This window comes from Phyllostomus hastatus, unplaced genomic scaffold, assembly GCF_019186645.2.
Source record: "Phyllostomus hastatus isolate PE091 unplaced genomic scaffold, TTU_PhHast_1.1 phas_scaffold_78, whole genome shotgun sequence".
NCBI classification, from domain to species: domain Eukaryota; kingdom Metazoa; phylum Chordata; class Mammalia; order Chiroptera; family Phyllostomidae; genus Phyllostomus; species Phyllostomus hastatus.
The window spans coordinates 17,291,443-17,311,122 of record NW_025334041.1 but is presented as its reverse complement, the minus strand read 5'-3'; the positions used below and the strand labels follow the sequence as shown (position 1 = coordinate 17,311,122).

The window sequence follows — 19,680 nt, the reverse complement described above, 5'->3', positions numbered from 1 at the left end:
TTCATAAATAATGTTCCTGGCATCTACATTTCCAAGCAATTTCTGAATTGGTTTCCTCTGCTATCACTAACTGACAACCTGTGATTTATGGATTGGGAATAATTGAATTTCTTGGCTGTCATATACTTTGAGTAAGAAATATTACATGCGTTTCCAGAAAAATGATTTAAGGAAGAGAAGAGTGAAGTAATGTCAAGCTTTGAAACTTTATTTGGAAACTGTGTTCTAACCAAATGGTACTTAAGATGCTCTAAGTTTCTGAAATGTGTTTAAATAACCTTTGAAGAAATGTTGAAGTAGTTTGAGACAGATGGATACCAAGCTTGCTACTTTTGAGCTAAATCGATAAACAAAAAGGAGACTGCAGCTTATTGTTGTCCTCACCTTTCCAAGCTCAAGAAATGTAGTTTTCATTGACGCATGGTGAAAGGCTGAATAAATTTCTTCAAAAATTGGAGTTACACAACATTTCATTTTGCTTGTCAAACAGAAAATATTTAGTGATTTAGTGAAATCATTCCAGGACCAGATTTCTTTTTTTGAAAACCATGAAATCTCTAAAGCAACTTCTCAGTTTTATTGTGGGTTTGACTTGCACTGTTTCGGGGGGAGTTTTTGCAAGTTTTGGTCAGGTCACGGATTGAATTGGTCCATCAACTTCAAATTCCATACCATTCTATCATAATGATAATTAGTTGACTGTGGCAGAACCTGTATAAGTATTGAAGCTTCCAAAGCACCTCCCCTCCATGTGCTCTTTTTTAAGTCTCTTAAAAATTTGTATTTATCGATTTGAGAGAGAGAAATATGGAGATGTTGATTTGACGTTCCACTTATTGATGCATTCATAGGTTGATTCTTGTGCGTGCCCTGACTGGGAGCGTATTGGGTCAATGTTCTAACCCACTGAGCTACCCAACCAAGGCCCCTCTGTGTGCTTTTGCCTAGCACTGACCAATAGGACTTTCTGAGATGTTGGAAATATGCTTTAACTGTTGTCCATATGCGGCTATTCAGCCCTAGGAATGTGGCTAGTTCAACTGAGAAACTGAACCTTTGCTTTTGTGTCGATTAATTTATATTTAAATTTAGATAACCCCATGAGACAAGCAGTGGCTATTGCATCAGAATATATCAGCTGACGTTAGAACAGTGAGTCTGTGGCCTGGAGCAGGTAGAGTCTGCATTAACGTTGGCTGCTCTGGCTTGTGCTCAGAGGCTTTCCTCAGTGGTTCTACATTTAGGAGGCAATAATTCCCTACCAAAGAGATAGATGAAAATTTGTTAGGACGTTTTTGGTTGTTCTGACTGGGGTGTCCTCCTGGCATTAGTGGGTGGGGCCAGAAGCGCTTAGTGACCCAAAATGCATAGGACAGTCTGCACAATGAATTACCCTCCACCTCACATTGGCTGCCAGCAGCAGCCAACTTGAAAAATGGAAATAGATTAGCAGAGTTCTCTAAGTTCCTCAACTTAGCGATGGGGTTACATCATCATAAACCCATCATAAGTTGAAAATATGATGTCCAAAATGCATTCCAAACACCCAACTACAAATTTCAGGACTCTCAGCCTACCTACCTTAAATGTGCTCAGAATACTTACATTATCAGGACATAATCCCACCATCAGTCAAGGAGTAGCTGTGATTTCCTCCCACCTCTTCTTTTCATCAGAAGAAGAGACATTTATGGGCATTTTGTAAATATGATGGGATGAGAAAACAACCAGCATGACATCCAAGAAACGCTGGCAGTACAGCACACCGCAGAGCGTCGGTTGTTTGCCCTCATAACTGTGTGACTGACTGAAAGGTGAGGGTCACTACTGTCCAGCACCACGAGAGAGGATCACACTGCATATTGCAGCCCAGGAGATGAGCAAAATGCAGACTTCAAAGTACAGTGTCTACTGAATGCGTATAACTTTTGCACCATCAGAAAGATGAAAAATCCGAAGTCGAACCATTGAAAAACAGGGGCTATCTGTATTGTGGTTTCATTTGTGAGATCTGTGATCTCAGTCCTATCTGGAGTTAATTCTGTCCCTTGTGATCTGATCTTATTTCCTCCTGCCTCCCCAGGGACCTCACTTTCCAAGTATGCTCATTTTGTCCTGTATGGACAGCCATTCTCTCTCTCTATTTGAGCACGCTCTAATCTATCCTTTGTCAAACAGTACCTTTCCTTTTTTAAAAAAAGTTTGTATTTATTTTATTTTTAGAGAGAGGGGGATGGAGGGAGAAAGAGAGGAAGAGAAATGTTAATGTGTGGTTGCCTCTCATGTTCCCCCTGCTGGGGACCGGGCCCACAACCCAAGCATGTTGAGAGGGAACCAGAGACTCTGGTTCGCAGGCTCTCTCTCAACCCACTGAGTGACACCAGCTGGGCCCAGATAGAACCTTTTCTTAATTCCATATTTTGGTTGGGACCATCTCTGCCTCTCATTCCCTGTAAAACTCAGAACAGAACTTTTATTCACCAAGCTATTGAGGGAAATTATTTTTTGTATCACGATGAAAGAAAGCCCACACCAAATGTAATTTCAAAACACACTATTTTATTATGCAGACATATGAACAGAGTCATCATACCATGTTCCACTTTCAAACAATTGCATGTATTTGTGTGTAGGTGTGTACACACATACACATATATGTTTAAAAAGTTACAGGATGAGTCCATTTTTGTTCTTTCATGCTACAATAGCTGCCTCTTTTGTAGCTAGTCTCCACAGCACACTACCATACCAGTTTCATGTATATTTTTCTATTTTTGTGTCACTTTAGTTTTTCCCAAGGGTAGGCTTCTACTAAACTGTAATGTCGTCACTTAAAAATATTCTAGTTCACACTTCAGTGTTTGTGAAAATTAAATTTTCAGGTACTGCAATGCTGTCTTCCTAATTTTCCCTACCTACCTCAAAAAGAATGACTATACACTCCAAATATATCACTCTAAGTAACCGAGTCCTGAAAATATTGGGTAAAAATAACTTACATTTAAAGATATAGCTATACTTGGTTATATATACTGTAGACTATTTAGAAAATTGTGATGATTGTATTTCTTCTTAACTCTATGTGAAAGCAGTGATATGCCTACTTTTGTCCTTTAAGTGTGATTTCATGAATTATTTCAAAGGCATTCAAACATCTTACTGATGTATTATAACTCTGTGTTGTGCAAACATGCCTACAAGGAAATGCCACCGAAAATTAGAGTCAGTGACTATTCTTTCAGTACAAAACTACAACTTTAGATAAACTCAGTAAGACCACACACACAAAATGTTGGCATTGTACAGTTTAGATTTCCAGAAACAAAGACCATGCCTGCTTGTGGCATCCAATGAATAGTGCTGATGTGGATTCACTATCTGGGGTTGCATTTATGGCAACTTCGGTAATCTACTGGGGAATGAAATCATCCAAATGAGTTGGGACACTTCAAAAACTACACCACACAATCATAGTCCAGCTATTTTTTTTTTACTATATACAGCCAGAAATTTTTATGAGCTCATTTAAACATGGTAAGTGATTATAATGCTGCTCTAAAACTAAAAGACCTTCAGATTTCCACTAACTGGAATTATCATTTTTCTTAGCACAATTAAAAGCTGTATTTTTGCATCTAAATGACAACATGTTCTCATACTGGGTATTAAAAGTGTTGATTTACTTATGGTTCAGTAAGTAACACACAAAAATGAGTTGAAAATTGATTAGCTTTGGGGAAAAATAAAAATATACAGTACAGTGAGAGTTACATATTTAAAAATATCAGAGTTCTTTATGTGCTACCAGAGGTTATGTTCTTACAAATATTTTCAAAGACCGTACTATTTTCTTGCCTATACATTTTGTATAGGTCACTATCTTAACATTCCATCATGGGAGAATTGATTCTTGCTATGCAAATGCAAGCCTATCTTTTTATTTCCTTCTATAGAGAACTCTTTCAGGTTCTTTGGATCTATGCACTCTTAAAAATGGTTTGTCTATATTGGTCCATGTGAACTGTAAAGCAAACAAAACACTAAATTCAGTTATAGCAAAGCTCACTGTAACTTCATCATTTGGGAATAATTCTTCTTCCTTGCATATGATTTAATTGGGCTGCAAGTGGTTAAAATGTATATATCAGGAATAACCATTTGTCTGTAGTTATGAATGTGGAAGTATGTAATTTAAAGTTATGTTTATAAATCAATATTACTATTGTTATTACATAAACACCATAATAATAGTGAAATAGCCAAATAATTCAGTAATTTATCTTTATACTACACTGTTCAGATCAGTCGACTCTATAAATCCCAGCGACAATAATATGTACACACACCAGATGTATTAAAAAGAATAAAAATGAGCAAATTTAGTAGAAATTCAAATATGTGATTTTGTAGGCATAGAAAAGCCTTGAACAACTGCCTTTGCCCCTCTGTGGGGACAGAATCTCGATGATACCTGCCCAGGATCACAATTTCTCTTCTACCACTTACTCCCATTCACGAATGCTATACATATGTGCTGTATATATTGTCGATATTCACAGTATATACATGCACATACACATGCATACTTGTTTACTCTTAGGCCCCTTCATGAACTTGCAGACCGATCTACACAGTATAATCAATACCTGTTTATTTGCCCTAAATGATATTCATTTACAACTTTTTCGCTCTTGTGCAAAAATGCAAAAATATCATACAGATTAGTATTCTTTCTCTAAAAATCTTTTTATGCTTTAAGTTTTTTTGTCACTTACAAATAAATTAGGAAATATAGTTTATTCAAATTGAAAATCATTACAATGTTTTTACAAGGCATTGCTGAGGTTTTGAATTGTGGCGTTCTTGAAACCATCGTCTTTCAAAACAAGAACTCAGTAAGTTATTGTTATTTCTTGATAGTTGCAATTTGGATTACTTACATGAAATACATCATGACAGATCTAACGCTCATGCTAGTCAAAAAGTGTTTGTATAGAATATGAATCCTTCTGTTTTATCTATTCCTTGTTTTTTTTCTCAAAAAGTCTTTTTAAGAGCCATCTGGAAAATGTTGAAATTACTGTACCAGAACATTTCTGGAAAGTTTTTCACCCAGTAAAAAAAGCTGAAGACATAAGTGAGGCAAAACTGAGGAAGAATAATTTTAGTGGATGTTCAAGAGAGATAACAGCAAATGCAACAAATGTTTTAGTTTTATCTCCCAGTCCTTTGGTGTTTCCTTGCCTCATGAAAATCCTAAAAAATGTTCAGTTCTTTAAACATCGGCTATACTCTTCCATTGAATATCAGTTGTGGTCCGCCATTGCTCATGCTGTCTGTCATTTCCTGTTAGGAAAATAACATGAATTAATTAAAATTTCTATCAGAGTAAAGACATTGATTTGGTTGATGGGTTTGCAAAACAGAAATTTGAAGCCACTGAAGAACTTGCTGGGTTTGGGGGAAGGACAAGGATTGGTATTGGTGTTGCATTGGAGGCAATGGAATTTCATTGGACTGCATCTTGGGGCACACAAAAATACTGAAGTGACAGTCTGTGAGACTAAAGTCTTCTGCCCACAGAAACAGTGCAGTCTAGCTCCAGTTCTGAGTTTCCCCTTTCATTCCCCAACTCTGTTTCGGAAAGACCTCACCTAGAAAGAAGATGGTTATATGCCCAAGTGTCTCTAATGTAGAGGCTCCTCTGCTGAGCATGCCAGCAAAGAGCCAACTAGGGGTTGCCTTCATTCTGCAGACAAGTATGTGGCCTTTTTGCTGAGAACTGGAAAAGGCCCACTAGGGGATCACTGCTTATTTGTAACTATGGCTCACTAATAAATCACAGTGGAAAAATTACTTTTATGACACTGTCACTCATACAGTTAAAAAAAAACAAACAAACAAAAGGAAAACACAACATGTTTTTTAAGGGATCAATTGCTAAGCTAATGAGAAAACTACATGGGATAGCAATTACAACTTAAATATCAAGGATGAGCTAACATAAAAAGTTCCATTTGCAAAGATAGAAAATATGTTAATTTAAGAAAAATTTAGAAGCTTCAAATTTGTATTTTATTAAACCTTACATTCTTCCCTACACAATAAAATGTAGTGAGGAGATGTGAGGTCTGTTCACATTAATAGTGGTTAGTGCACCATATTATAAATAATATTTAGGCAAAACTATCCAAAAATAGGTAAACAGCATCTTTCCTCATTTGAACAAGCCTACTTGCAACAGAACAGTAAAGAACAATTCAAATGAAAATTATTTTCCCAATTATCTCATGTCTATCAGTTTATATCTACTTTCTGTTTGGATGAATTAATAACTACAAAGTAGAGTGTTTGCTTTTATAAGCTTTGGAAATTATTCCAGATATTTATTTGAAAACAAAAAGTTATCCATACCTCGTTTTTAGTCTTTTCTCTTTGAAAATTCAATACACATGTTAAAATAGAGTGAAAATGCTTGCTTTTTTGTATTGGGGGTGTTTTAGAAAGTTTCTGAGGAGGAGCAAAGAGGTACATGAAGATAGGAACTGGCCTGGTGTTTGAACATGACTTTCGAAAACTTTGCTGCGTTTTAGAAGATGGGGTAGAGTTCCTTCCAAGAAAATTCTGGGGAAGGAGACAATGGGCATGCAAGACGTTTCCTCTCACATCAAGACCAGTCTTCCCAGGCGAAGTGCCCTGGCCCCTTCCAGGCTGTAGGGGGTTGGTCATCTTGTCCCTGGGCATCCATTGTGTCTCCCCTAGTAAGCTACTAAGAAATTACCAGAATAAAAGAGCCTAAAAAGTCAAACCCCTTTAGGATAAAGGCTCTGACAGGAAGCAGAGAACATCCCTTAGAGCCCGCAGCCGGCCTCTGTGCCCTGGTGACGGTACAGCGAATTGAGGGGCTGGCCGTGCTAGAGACATGTGAGGCGGAAGTGCATCTGAAACCACACTGAGATTACTGGGCTGTTGTCAAGTTAATAAATAAGAAAACAGATTTAAGGTTTCATTCAAGAACTCAGGGTTGGTGGCAAGGTAAGTAGAAAGAATTCTTCCAAAACAAAATGAACTTTAACAAAATTTACCCATACATCTTTTTCTATTTCTCCTACTAGATCAAAAACACAATTTCCTAATGAATGTATAAGAATGAACTTTCCTAGTTTCCTTTTCTTCTCCTAAAATGACACTGCATTAATAGTGTAGCCTAAAACCATTAAAAACTAATCTAATGTATAATCTTTTATTGCAGGATTAAAATATCTAGTTTCTTAAATCTTAACAAAAAAGAAGAATTTTCTCAACTAAATTCATGCTAATATAGATTCAGTAAAATCACTGATGGAAAGTAACAATGGAAACCAGTTTTTAAATGGGTGAGTATCATACAGTTTATTTGCAAGTAGGCATGTCCTGTTTAACATCTAAATGTGGGCCTGACCAGACGAGAGTATTTGCAAATGGACATCTTTTTGCAATTGGGCCACGGTGTCTATGTGACTTTCTGTACTTCCAATTGTAACCAAACCAAGAACCGCAACTATTTTCAGCGATTCAAAATACGGGAAATAAATTTAAAATGCATCAATCAGATAATTTTGCAAGAAGAAAGTTTCCATACAGGATTTTTACTTTATTCATGTCAGACTTCTTTGCTCATGCAGTCTTGGCATGAGGGAGAAACAGTTTGTCTTGATCAGGTACATCTATTATTAAAAACAAAACTCTGGTCTGAGAATGATGATACTGAGTCAGAATCAATGACATAGCAGAGAATAAAGGAGTCATGAATCATCCAAGCAGAAGTGTGTTTGGATGCCTATAGGCAGGCTGAATATTTTAAATACTCAACCAGATTTCAAGCTTCAGATATGCCATGTAATTGTATGTCTGGTCCTCAAAGTAGCTCTCATGAAAGTGACACTTTGAGGAGCCACATCCAGCATCAGTCCAGACTGATCTGCTGACCCCATGGCTTCCTATAAGAGGCAGCACTTCCTGCAGTGACATTACAACACGGTAACTCCCTGGAAATCAGCGTACCTTGTAGGTAACTCTGGTGTCGGGGGCACCACCGGGCAGCTGGGCAAGTCGGTTATTTCAATAGCCCTCAATCTCTAATGTAAATATAACAATCATACAATAAATATTGCACACACATATACACAAAAATAAATCACACTAGTATTAAAAAATAGAGCATGAAACAGCCACTCTCCAAATAGATAATGATAATCTATTTTGAACAGCCCATTGCTTTACATGACCAGTCTTAGTATTTCTACTATTAACTCTTTTTTTGAAGGACACACATGAATCTAAAATTGCTTTCTAAAAACACTTTAAGAGCCTTTACTCTCCTTAGTTGAATGCATAGATTGTATACAAAATAGAAACATAAAACTACAGAAGAAACTTTTTCTTTAAAATAACATTGTATAGAAATATGCAACAGTAAGTCTTGCTCTTCTTTCTTCAGTTCTGTAGTTATGTAGTTTTATTTCCATGATATCAAGTAAATTATGATGTAACCACTATCTTACTGAGTTTATGTCACAGATGCTTTATCTTTTCCTTAATAGATCCAGTGGCAGGAACTAAATTTAAAAATATGTGCAAATATGGTAGAAACACAGACAGCTCACTATATCATTTGTCCTTTTCTGCAGTAAATGTAACTTCCTGTCTGAATGGGTTTCATGAAACAATTATGCAAAGAACATTGTTTAAAATACCAGCAAAGCTACCCAAATATGCATGAACTGTAGATGAAAATTAAATGAAGCTTTATGTGAATTGCAATTTCTGCACTGATAGGCCAGGCTTTTTGTCGCCTTACTAAAAGGCCCTTTTATGCTTGAAAATCTAATTTACATAATCAAATGCATCTACTTACAAGCACAAGGGGTGGGCTAGAAAGGCGAATTCATCCAATTTCTAAAACTGGCATCACTGAGTGGAGAATGTATTTAGTGTTTTTCCTCAGTATAATACATAAACACCCATATTTACAAAGCATTTAATATTTTATGAAATCCTACTTTAGATACTGTGTTTTTGTATAGGGAGTCTACAAAATTATGTTGAAAATAGGTGTGTCCAGAATTGCAGAGAAAAAAAATAATTGCCCATCCTTGGTCCAATAGGACCAAAATTTCATAAAATGTAATTTCTCACATTCCCATCTAAAGCTCCAAGTTGACTCATCTAGATTTGACTGCGGTCTTCAGCCCCTGCCAGCAGGGAGAGGACAAGGTACAAGACTCACTTTCTCGGCCATCTCGTGAGAGTGGTGCAGCGAATGCTCCCTTTCTGAGAACATCCTCCTCTGTTCATAGCTGGCTAGACGACACGTGAGCCATGAAGAGAGGGTGCAGCCCCCAATCCCAATGCAGGCAAGAGACATGGAGGCGAGATGCAGAGGATAGAGGGAAGAGGTCTTCTTTGTCACTGCCCGGAGGAACTGAACATTCAGGATGCCCCCAATGAGTCCACAGATGCAGCAGGCGGAGAAGAGAATCATCTGGTAGGAAAAAAGAAAGGTGTGTTACTGTTGAGAAAGCAAAGCTGACTCAGTACAGCGCAATCTCCCCTCCACCCTCCCCAACTCTTCCTGTCATTCAAGTTCCAAGCAACTGTTACTACATAGCCTACATCTCCCAAGACTACATAAAGAGTCTTGGGAGAAAAGGTGTAGAAAGAATGAAGGCCATGTCTAAAGAGTGATGGGAGAATTGTAGAGGCTAATCACAATCCTCCAAGAAAAAAATGTAGCTGAAGGTTTCTCTTTATGTAATTTTTAAACATTACATCTTACACGTCTAAAGCAATGGGGCCTTCATCCTTGTCATCACTATAGATATTCTCACACGGAAAAGTGTTATTTGAAGAGGAGTCACACAAACAAGCTGCACTACCCTTCCTTCCTTGCCCTTTTCAGACAACGGGTCTCCCCCGGGACACTCTTTAAGGCTCAAAGATCACTTCCTAGGGTCCGTGTGTGGTATTCATTTTGCCAATATTTAAAGGTCTATGATTTTTCCTATGGCACTCAATAAAATAAACCGCATTTTCCCTTCTTTCCAAACTCTCATAAAAGGACGTGGAAGGCAGTGGGGAGTCCACACTCAAGCACACAGAAGTTGTCCTCCAGCCAGTATCAGAGTTGATGGGGAGTGTGTTCCACACCCCCAAAACCCATGATAGTGCCATAAAACATCTGAAAACACTTACGTTTGCATTCACAGTAATAAAATAAAATTAAATAAAAAATTTTGGGGAATTAACTCTAGCTATAACAACACAGCTGTTTTGCTGCTGTGTAAAATTAACTTTGCAGTCAAGCAGAGCCAGTAATCTTTATGCCTGGTTCCATATTTAACAAGTTAAATCTCCCACAAACTCAAGTTGTATCTTTTTCAGCTTATCGAAGGATTCATGTGTATGTTTGGGAATCTATAAATTGGAAAAGTGGAGACTGTCATCCACAGAAGTCATTAAGGGTTGCATATTCATGTATTTAAAGAGTGTCTTTCTTTCTTTCTTTCTTTCTTTCTTTCTTTCTTTCTTTCTTTCTTTCTTTCTTTCTTCTTCATAATCTCTAATAATCTTCATGGTTTTCTTTGAAAACAAAAAAGCCAGGATTTATTTGTCAGTCTTCTTTTATCCTAAATGAGTAACATTCAACATATGAAAGTTGGCTAGTCACCAGTTCCATTTTTTGAGCTCTGATATTTCAAATACTTCAATGCACAACACAAACAAGTGGGAAACTTACGACAAGTCCAGATTTTTTTTTGGCGCACAATATCCCACATACGCCACAAAGAAGAAACTGAAAGGGAAAAGAACAACAGTTACTTCACATCCAAAGATAAGAGGACGCCTAGTTTTTAGCTTGTAGTTCACTCATGGCATTTGCTCCAGGGAAGTTGGAAAAGTTTACATTCCCATCCAAAGCTGAAAAAGAAAATACTCCATTCCAGAATAGGAAGGGGAAAAAAATGAAAGTTTGTTATTTGCAAGGTTGATATAGGTAACTGTGGTATCTAAGCAAAACTTGAATCAGTTTTACCACAAGGCAAAATTATGAAGTTGATGAATTTAGAGTTCTGTTCCTCCAATTTTCATTCACTGTCTGCTTGTCCCTTCCTACTTTCTCAGGGAAAACATTGGTGTGATACAATCATTCATACTATGCAATTAGAAACCAATGGGCTAGACTGCAGGTAGGGAATCTAGAACAAATGAAAAGATAAGGCATCAGAAAGGGAGATGTTTTTCTATAGACACATTCTTTATACCTCTCAAACTATGCCAGGTAAAATGTCTACCCCTCATTCTACCAGAAATACTCTCCTTGTGAATATGTTGGAAGAATACAAGGGAATGAAGCTACAAGAGTCTCCCCATCTGCTGGGGACATGTTCTGATACCCCCAGAAAATGCCCAAAACCACAGATAGTATTAAACTCTATATATACAATATATTTTTTCCTACACATACATACCTATGACAAAGATTCATTTATAGATTAGGCACAGTAATTTACAAATAATAATAAAAGAACAATAACAATATACTGTAAGAAAAGTTATGGGAATGTAGTCTCTCTCAAAGTATTTTATTGTACTGTGCTTACTTACCTTTTCACTTAAAGCAGTGATTTTCAACTTCTGTGCTGCAGGAATTTTTAAAGTATGCAAAACCTGACTATGTAGTCAGGGGCACTGACCTCTTTCCCCTTAGACTGTCAAATCAAAAAATGACAGCATCCAACACAACAGCCAGCTGGTGTGAATGAATCAAAATTACACCATTTTTTTGATAGATTGGCAAAAAATACATTTTTGGGTGAGCCAGAAATTTTCATAATTAGTTGATGTGTGCCATGAGATGTAAAAGGTTGAAATCGATCACTTAAAGGAAGGACTTTGTGACTCCTCTCTAACCTATCCGAATTGCCAGCATCACTGCTCTTGAGCCTTGGGGCCTTTACTCAGTAAAATAAGGGTGACTTGAACACAAGCATTGTGACAGTACAATAGCTAATCTGATTTTATCACACTACTCAGAATGGTGTGCAGTTTAAAATGTATACATATTTTATTTCTGGAATTTTCCACTTACTATTTTGAGACCATGGTTTTCCATAGGTAACTGAAACAGCAAAAAGCAAAATCGTGGACAAGGGTGAATACTGTATTGATGGCAACTACTTCCCTGTAAGTGAGCACAAGGCTGACCTAATTGCTTTGCAAAATTAGCTGCATCAAATCATCTTTCAATGAGACACTATTAAGACATTTCAGCTGTCAAAAAGGTAAATGGTTTAATTTGGATAGAAACATTTAGGGCCATTTGAATGTACATTTATACATACTTCTGGATGAGAGGAAACCATATAAATAAAATAATCATTCATTAATAAATAGTAAGCTCACTAAGGGCCTTCAGATTAGCAAAAGTAAGTTTGAACGAGGTTAAACTCATTTCCATTTGATTTTCTTCTTTTTAAATTTGCTACCTCAAGTCAGAACTATTTTACATGTTGATAGATTTTTAAAACTACAAATCAAAAGACTTGAAGGATTATCTAAAATAAATTGTATGCTGTGAGAAGCAGCAGTAAAATTGGATAGATAATATTGGGTAAGAGAATTTTCCCTTTGCAAAGGAGTTTTCTGCATAAGGAAACTCAGTGATTATAAAGCAAGCAATGATGCAGCAAGGCAGCTCAGAGAACACAGGGATATATACGAATTTGGTATATAGTATAGGTGATCTTTCAAATTAATGGGGAAAAGATTAGAATAATTTATTCAATAAACAGAATTACGGCAATTTGTTAATCTGCCCCAACATCATATACCAAAATGTCTAGGAAACTGTTTGAATATTTAAATATATAAAAATATAGGACTTCTGGCCAAGATGGAGGTGTAGGTAGATACACTTTGTCTCCTTGCACAACCAAAAGAATGACAACAACAAATTTAAATTAAAAAATAACAAGAACTGGCAGAAAATCAAACTGTATGGATGTCCAACAACCCAGGAGTTAAAGGAGAAACATTCATCCACACCAGTAGGAGGGGTGGAGACAGGCAGCCAGGGTGGAGAGGACTCTTGGAAGGTGGTAGCTGGAGGACTGGGACAGACAAGGAGGTGGCTCACGGACCATGTGAGGTGGCAGCTGGTGGACTGGATGGTCTCACATTTATTTGCAGTTAAACTGGGAGGAACAGCTAGGGAGTGGGGCAGACCATGCAACCCAGGGTTCCAGTGCTGGGAAATGAAGCCTCAAATTTCTGACTGAAAACACCTGTGGGGATTGAGGCAGCAGGAAAACTCCCAGCCTCACAGGAAAGTTTGTTGGAAAGACCCACAGGGTCCTAGAATGTACACAAACCCACCCACCTGGGAATCAGCCCCAGAAGGGCCTGATTTGCTTGGGGGTAGTGGGGGAAGTGACTGAATGCCCACTGAGAGCCCACCAACCCACACTGTTCCCTCTCTGACCCCTCCCCCACATATAACGTGACAGCACAGTGCTGTTGCTTCCACCTCAAACACCTAAGGCTCCACCCCTCACTATATAAAAGGTGCTCTGAGACAAAAAAAAAGTATGGCTCAAATGAAAAAACAGATCAAAGCTCCAACTAAGTGATGAAGAGATAGCCAACCTATCAGATGCACAGTTCAAAACACTGGTAATCAGGATGCTCACAGAAATGGTTGAGTATGGTCACAAAATAGAGGGAAAAGTGAAGGCTATGAAAAGTGAAATAAAGGGAAATGTACAGGGAACCAACAGTGAAGGGAAAAAAAATCGGGACTCAAATCAATAATTTGGAGCAGAAGGAAGAAAGAAACATTCAACCAGAACAGAATGAAGAAACAAGAATTCCAAAAAAAATGAGGGCAGACTTGGAAACCTCCAGGACAACTTTAAATGTTCCAACATCTGAATCACAGGAGTTCCAGAAGGAGAAGAACAGCAGCAAGAAATTGAAAACTTATTTGAAAAAATAATGAAGGAGAACTTCCCCAATCTGGCAAAGGAAATAGACCTCCAAGAAGTCCAGGAAGCTCAGAGCATCCCCAAAAAGTTGGACTCAAAGAAGTACACACCAAGGTACATCATAATTACATTTCCCAAAACTAAAGAGAAGGAGAGAATCTTAAAAGCAGCAAAAAGAAGGAGAGAGTTACCTACAAAAGAATTCCCATAAGACTGTTAGCTGATTTCTCAAAAGAAACCTTGCAGGAAAAAAGGGGCTGGAAAGAAGTATTCCAAGTCATGAAAGACAAGGACCTACATTCAGGATTACTCTACTTACCTATATCCAAGATTGCTCTACTCAGCAAAACTCTCATTTAGAATGGAAGGGCAGATATAATGCTTCCCAGATAAGGTCAAGTTAAAGGAATTCATCATCACCAAGCCCTTATTGTATGAAATATTAAAGAAACTTATCTAAAAAAAGATGATCAAAAATACAAACAGTAAAATGACAACAAACTTACAACTGTCAACAACTGAACCTAAAAAAACAAGAATTAACTAAGCAAACAACTAGAACAGGAACAGATTCACAGAAATAAAGATCACATGGAGGGTTATCAGCAGGGAGAGGGAGGGGAGAGAATGGGAGAAAAGCTACAGGGAATAAGGAGCATAAATGGTAGGTACAGTTAGACAGGGGGAGGTCAAGAATAGTAAGGGAACTGGAGAAGTCAAATAACTTATACATATGACCCGTGGACATGAACTAAGGTGGGGGAATGATTGTGGAAGGGTGGGTACAGGGTGGAGGGAAATAAAGAGGAGAAAAAATGGTACAACCATAATAGCATAACCAATAAAATATATTAAAAAATAAATGTATAAAAATATGAATGTAGAAAGATAATAAAGTTAAATATTTATATGATTTAGAAGAGTAGGGAAGGATTTTCTAAACATACTAGCAAAGTCACACACAAAGGAAAATACCTGTAAACATTAATACATAAAATTGTAATTTTGATAGCCAAAAATATAACTCTCAAAGGCAAAAAAATAAATTGGGATTATATTCAGAAAGCATAGGACAATAGGTTAACAAAGTCATTTCAATATCATAAAACCATGAGAAGATAGAACTCAAATACTTGCATCATTTTTAGAAGCCTTAAAAGCTATTTCCAAGTGACCACTTCTCACTGTCCTCTGTGTCCACGGTGTAGATGATCACGTCCCATACGGCGGAGTCTTGCTTACTGATCCCATCTCACGTCTCTCGGGGCTGGGCTCAAGCCATTCCAGATTGGACCAGTTCTGTACCTCTCGGCGTTTCCAAGATTCAGACCAAAGCACCAGCGTGTTCTTCCCCTTGCTCCCCCAACTAAACTGTTTTTCACCCTGAAAGTCCATTCACCTGGAACTCATTCTTGAAATAATTTGAAAGCAGTTCTTTGGATCTCTTTTGAAATCTATAACCATTGCCATTACTTACTCACAGCCAAGCCTGAGGGGACCTCAGGAGAGGTGAGCAGAGTTCTCCACGCAGCCACTTTGTTGGAGCATCTAGGTGGCAATAAAATCGCTTCTATCTATTGTTCCACTAGGAAAAGGAAGTTCAGGACTTGGGAGGAGGAATGCAGAGTAGGAGGAACATCAGATAATATTTTTTTTCACTCTCAGTCAACCCTGGAGTGTAAGTACTTCCCCATAGTTACTTTTGTTAGGCGACCCAAAATCCACATTCCTTAGAGGAAACTTGTAACCTGAGGAAAATTAGACCCATATAATCAGAAGTATCTAAAATCATGGAATTTCTGAGGAGGTTTTAATGGATCTTGACTGAAGTTCAGCCATCACAGTTTATTGAAAAGTGAAAACAAGCACACAAAGCAGCAAAGGATATTTTATTTCATTGGCTGTCTTTACCCAAGTCGCAGCACTGCAAGGGATCTTAGCAGATGAGTAATCGAGCCCTTACAGTGACCGTGGGAACCAGAGGTCCAGACAGGGTTAGCGGCTTCTTCAAGGTCCCACATCAAGGCCACAAATCAGAAAATAATGTAAGGTTTTATTACGTGTCTAAGTTAATTCTAGTAAGTGAATAGAAATGCTTTTCACAAGCTTTTCAGTGCTAGTGTGGTGTATTATACTGGCAAATCCAACCAGGGGAGTTCAGTGGACACTCGGTCACCTGTAATTGCTCTCCTTTGCCTCTGCCATTATTCATTTTTGTTATAGGAAAAATAATTATGGGATTACTCAACGGCATTGCAGTCTAAAATTAAGTGTGCCTTATTATATAGGGGATTTGTTATAATATTTCAAGACACTTTTTTGTTGCTGAACATAGTTTTATTCACGGTGCCAAGCACTCACCACATTATGGAAATTACAAAACATGTGAAAAACAATTTGATTAAAAGAAGTAAAACTGATGGCTGAAGATTACACACACACACACAATTTAACAAGAGAAAATGTAATTTTATTCCTGAAAAGATGGGCTGCTTTAACACATAGAATGGTATTTGTTTATCTTTATGAAACTATGTAAACTAAGTGATCTAAAGATAGGGAATTAAGTGCAACAATGTAATAAAACTAGTTAGTCCTCCAAGTAGAATTCATATCATTCCAACTTAGATTAAATTCGATAGATAAATAAGGTTGCAAACTCACTGTAGGATAAAATGGAGCTCTTATCCTACATTTTGAGTGGATTTTCTAAATAAAAGGTCCATGGAGATTGCAGAAAGTCCAAAGATGTTCTTTCCACCTTAACAGTAAGCAAAACCAGATAAGGACTACTTTTCCAGACTGACAACTTTTCTGCAGCCAATCAGAGAGCAAAGGTTCCAAGACGGTGAATAACCGCAACTCAAAGAGGAAGATGCTCCTCCAAAACGTCCGGAAACACAAACTATCACTGTCACCAGTTGCAGAGATGGGAGGAAGGGACGCTGGTTGTCATACACATGTGGGGGGAGGGGTGGTGGTGATGCAAAGCCCAGCTTCTCCTTTAGGTCTTCTTTCTTACAAATCAAATGTTCTAAGCCCTTTGCAGAGGGGTAGCAAAACCTGTCATTTCCAGGGCATTTTCAAATGCATATCACTACAGATAATGGAGAAAAAATAGAATAAAAAATTCTTTATGTAAGGGAAGGGGCAAAAATTCATCTCTGGCCTAACATCCTATGAGTATTCTAAAGGAGAGTCAATAACCACAGAGGCAAGGCAGGCACCTTGTACACAAAACCAACCACAGATGCCAGGCCAAGTTTGGCTGTCTCAGGGAATGGGGTACAGGGCACTGAGAAAGTCTTGCCCCTGAGGCCAGATCCCAGGGCCTTCCCAAACCAAGACTGGAGCAGAACAACAAAAAATCTTCATCTCCACTCCCACCTGTCCATCACCATGGGCCTAACAGGTGTGAGTAACAAGCAACAGCAGTCTACACTGAGGGAGATGCAAGAGAGTGGCAGGAGACCTCCACTGCAGGGAGGTGGGTGAGAACAAGAAGAAGCTGAGTTTGAGGCACTGATGCTGAGTAATGTTAAGGCAACTGCGCGCAATCACCATTGATGGAATTGATCGACTGCGGTGCTCCGAAGACAGTCATCGTAACAGTAAAGTCCGCTCCTCACTAGAATGACTCCGCCTTCATACTAATAGCCTAAAGAAGAGACTAAGATAAAATACAACCAGGTTCTGATAAAAAGGACTTTGGATTTTGAGCTATACACCAGCCCAATCCTCACACAAGAGAGTACAAGAAAGACACGCTCATTTGGTCAAAAGCTCTGTGGAAGGCTGGATTATGGCTCTCCAAAGATTATGTCCGAGTCCCCAGAATCCATGACTGTTGCCTTCTGTGGCAAAATAAATAAATAAATTATAGATGTAATTAAATTATAATCTTCACATGAAATTATTGTGGATTATCTAGGTTGTCTTTATATGTAAACACCAGGGTCCTTTAAGAGGAAGACAAGAAGGTCAAAGAAAAAGAAAGCTATAGGAAGGTACCAAAAGACAGAGAGAGAAAGAGACTTGAAAATGCTACACTGCTGGCTTAGAAGACGGATAAGAAGGGCACAAGGCTGCGAACGTAGGCAGCCTTAGAAAAGTGGGGAGGACAAGGATCCTCCAGGAGGAATGTAGCCCTGAAGACCCACGTTGGATCTGTGGCCTCTAGAACTGAGAGAAAAAAAATTTCTGTTGTTTTAAGCCAAAATTTGTTCCAGTGGCAATAGGAAAGTAACACAGGCTCCAAAACGTTATTTCTCTAAAGGAGTTACTAGAAGCTGTTCTTCCAAAACACAAATAGGGGGAGACATGAGATAGGAAAGGAAGGTAGAGTGAAAACACAAAATAAAACAAAATAGTAAACCTTTTAAATTGAAAAATATTGACTGGAAAAGTTAATATCTGTTTAGAATTAACATCCCAGGTGATTTCATGAGAGATGGTGGGTTGGGAGTAAAGAAGGCACAAGTAAACTGTCCCAAGATTCTTGTGTCATTAACAGTATAAAAGAAGACTTAACCTATTTTAGATGTCAATGGAAAAGTAGAACTTTAAATTTGTTCATTTAAAATAGAACTTCTCATTTGTTCATTTGCCCATCAGTAGAGGAGTGGATAAAAAAAGCTGTGGTACATTTACACAAGGGAATACTACTCAGCCATAAAAGAGAAGGAATTCTTACCTTTTGTAACAGCATGGATGGACCTGGAGAATATTATGCTAAATGAAATAAGCCAGTCAGAGAATGACAAGTACCATAGTGATTTCATTTATACATGGAATCTAACGAGTGAAATGAACTAACGAAGTAGAGACAGACTCATGGACCCAGAGAAGAGCTGTCAGAAGGGAGGGAGCTGAGGGCCGGATGAGAAAGGTGAAGTTATTAAAACTCACGGACACAAAGAAAAATATGGTGATTAGCAGAGGGCAGGAGGGTGGGGAAGGTAGAGGAGGATAAAGGGGGGATAAATGGTGATGGATGGAGACTTCAGTTGGGGTGGTAAATGCAAAATATTGTGTACAGATGATGTATTGTGGAATTGTATACCTGGAACCTATATAATTTTATTAAACAATGTCACCCCAATAAATTCAATAAAAAATATAGGTGACCAGAAAAAAGAAAAACCATAAAATGACACTAAAGTTTGAACCAACAGATGTCAGGAAAGTTAAAAAAATGAAAAGAAATAAATGAAGCTATAAAGTAAATTGGTATCATTACAATAATGCAAATGATCCAACTAAATGTGAATTCATTCAATTTTCTTAATAGGAAAAATAAAAAAGGGACAGGTTCACTGCTATGTAAGAAAGAAAAGGGACTTGTTAGAACCTCCCCCCAAATAAATTAAAACCTCTTCTTTCCTTATTGGTTTTCTTCTTCTCTCTCTGCCTGTTTCTTGCTATCTCACTGTCTTCTCTCCCTCTCTCTCTCAGCACTGACCTACATGCTAGTTAATTAGTTCTTCATTAATGTTTCTTTCTGCCCAAGAAACTTTATTTTGGGAAAGGACCAAGAGTAAAACAAGCTATTGTAGATTTTCCGAGTTTAAACTGTGTAATGGAAAGTTTTGGAACCACAGTGGTAATGCAAGCAGGTAAAAGCAATGGTGGTATCAACTGACCGGGAGAACAGTCA

General features: G+C 37.9%; 1 protein-coding gene across 5 annotated transcripts in view; it reads right to left on the bottom strand.

Moving 5' to 3' along the window:
• Nucleotides 1-2,562: 2,562 nt before the first annotated feature.
• Nucleotides 2,563-19,680, bottom strand: part of TMEM196 (transmembrane protein 196) — a 52,939-nt gene continuing 35,821 nt past the window's right edge. For 2 of the 5 annotated variants that reach the window (XM_045826953.1, XM_045826954.1), the window contains exons 2-5: nucleotides 10,778-10,834; nucleotides 9,269-9,523; nucleotides 8,044-8,117; nucleotides 2,563-5,346 (exon numbers count right to left, since the gene is read on the bottom strand). In XM_045826953.1, the coding sequence (XP_045682909.1) occupies nucleotides 5,340-5,346; nucleotides 8,044-8,117; nucleotides 9,269-9,523; nucleotides 10,778-10,834 (393 nt within the window). In that variant the 3' untranslated portion in view covers nucleotides 2,563-5,339. Of the gene's footprint in view, nucleotides 5,347-8,043; nucleotides 8,118-9,268; nucleotides 9,524-10,777; nucleotides 10,835-15,161; nucleotides 15,329-19,680 lie in introns of those variants that run through there. The other 3 variants (XM_045826955.1, XM_045826956.1, XM_045826957.1) reach the window with 2 other exon arrangements.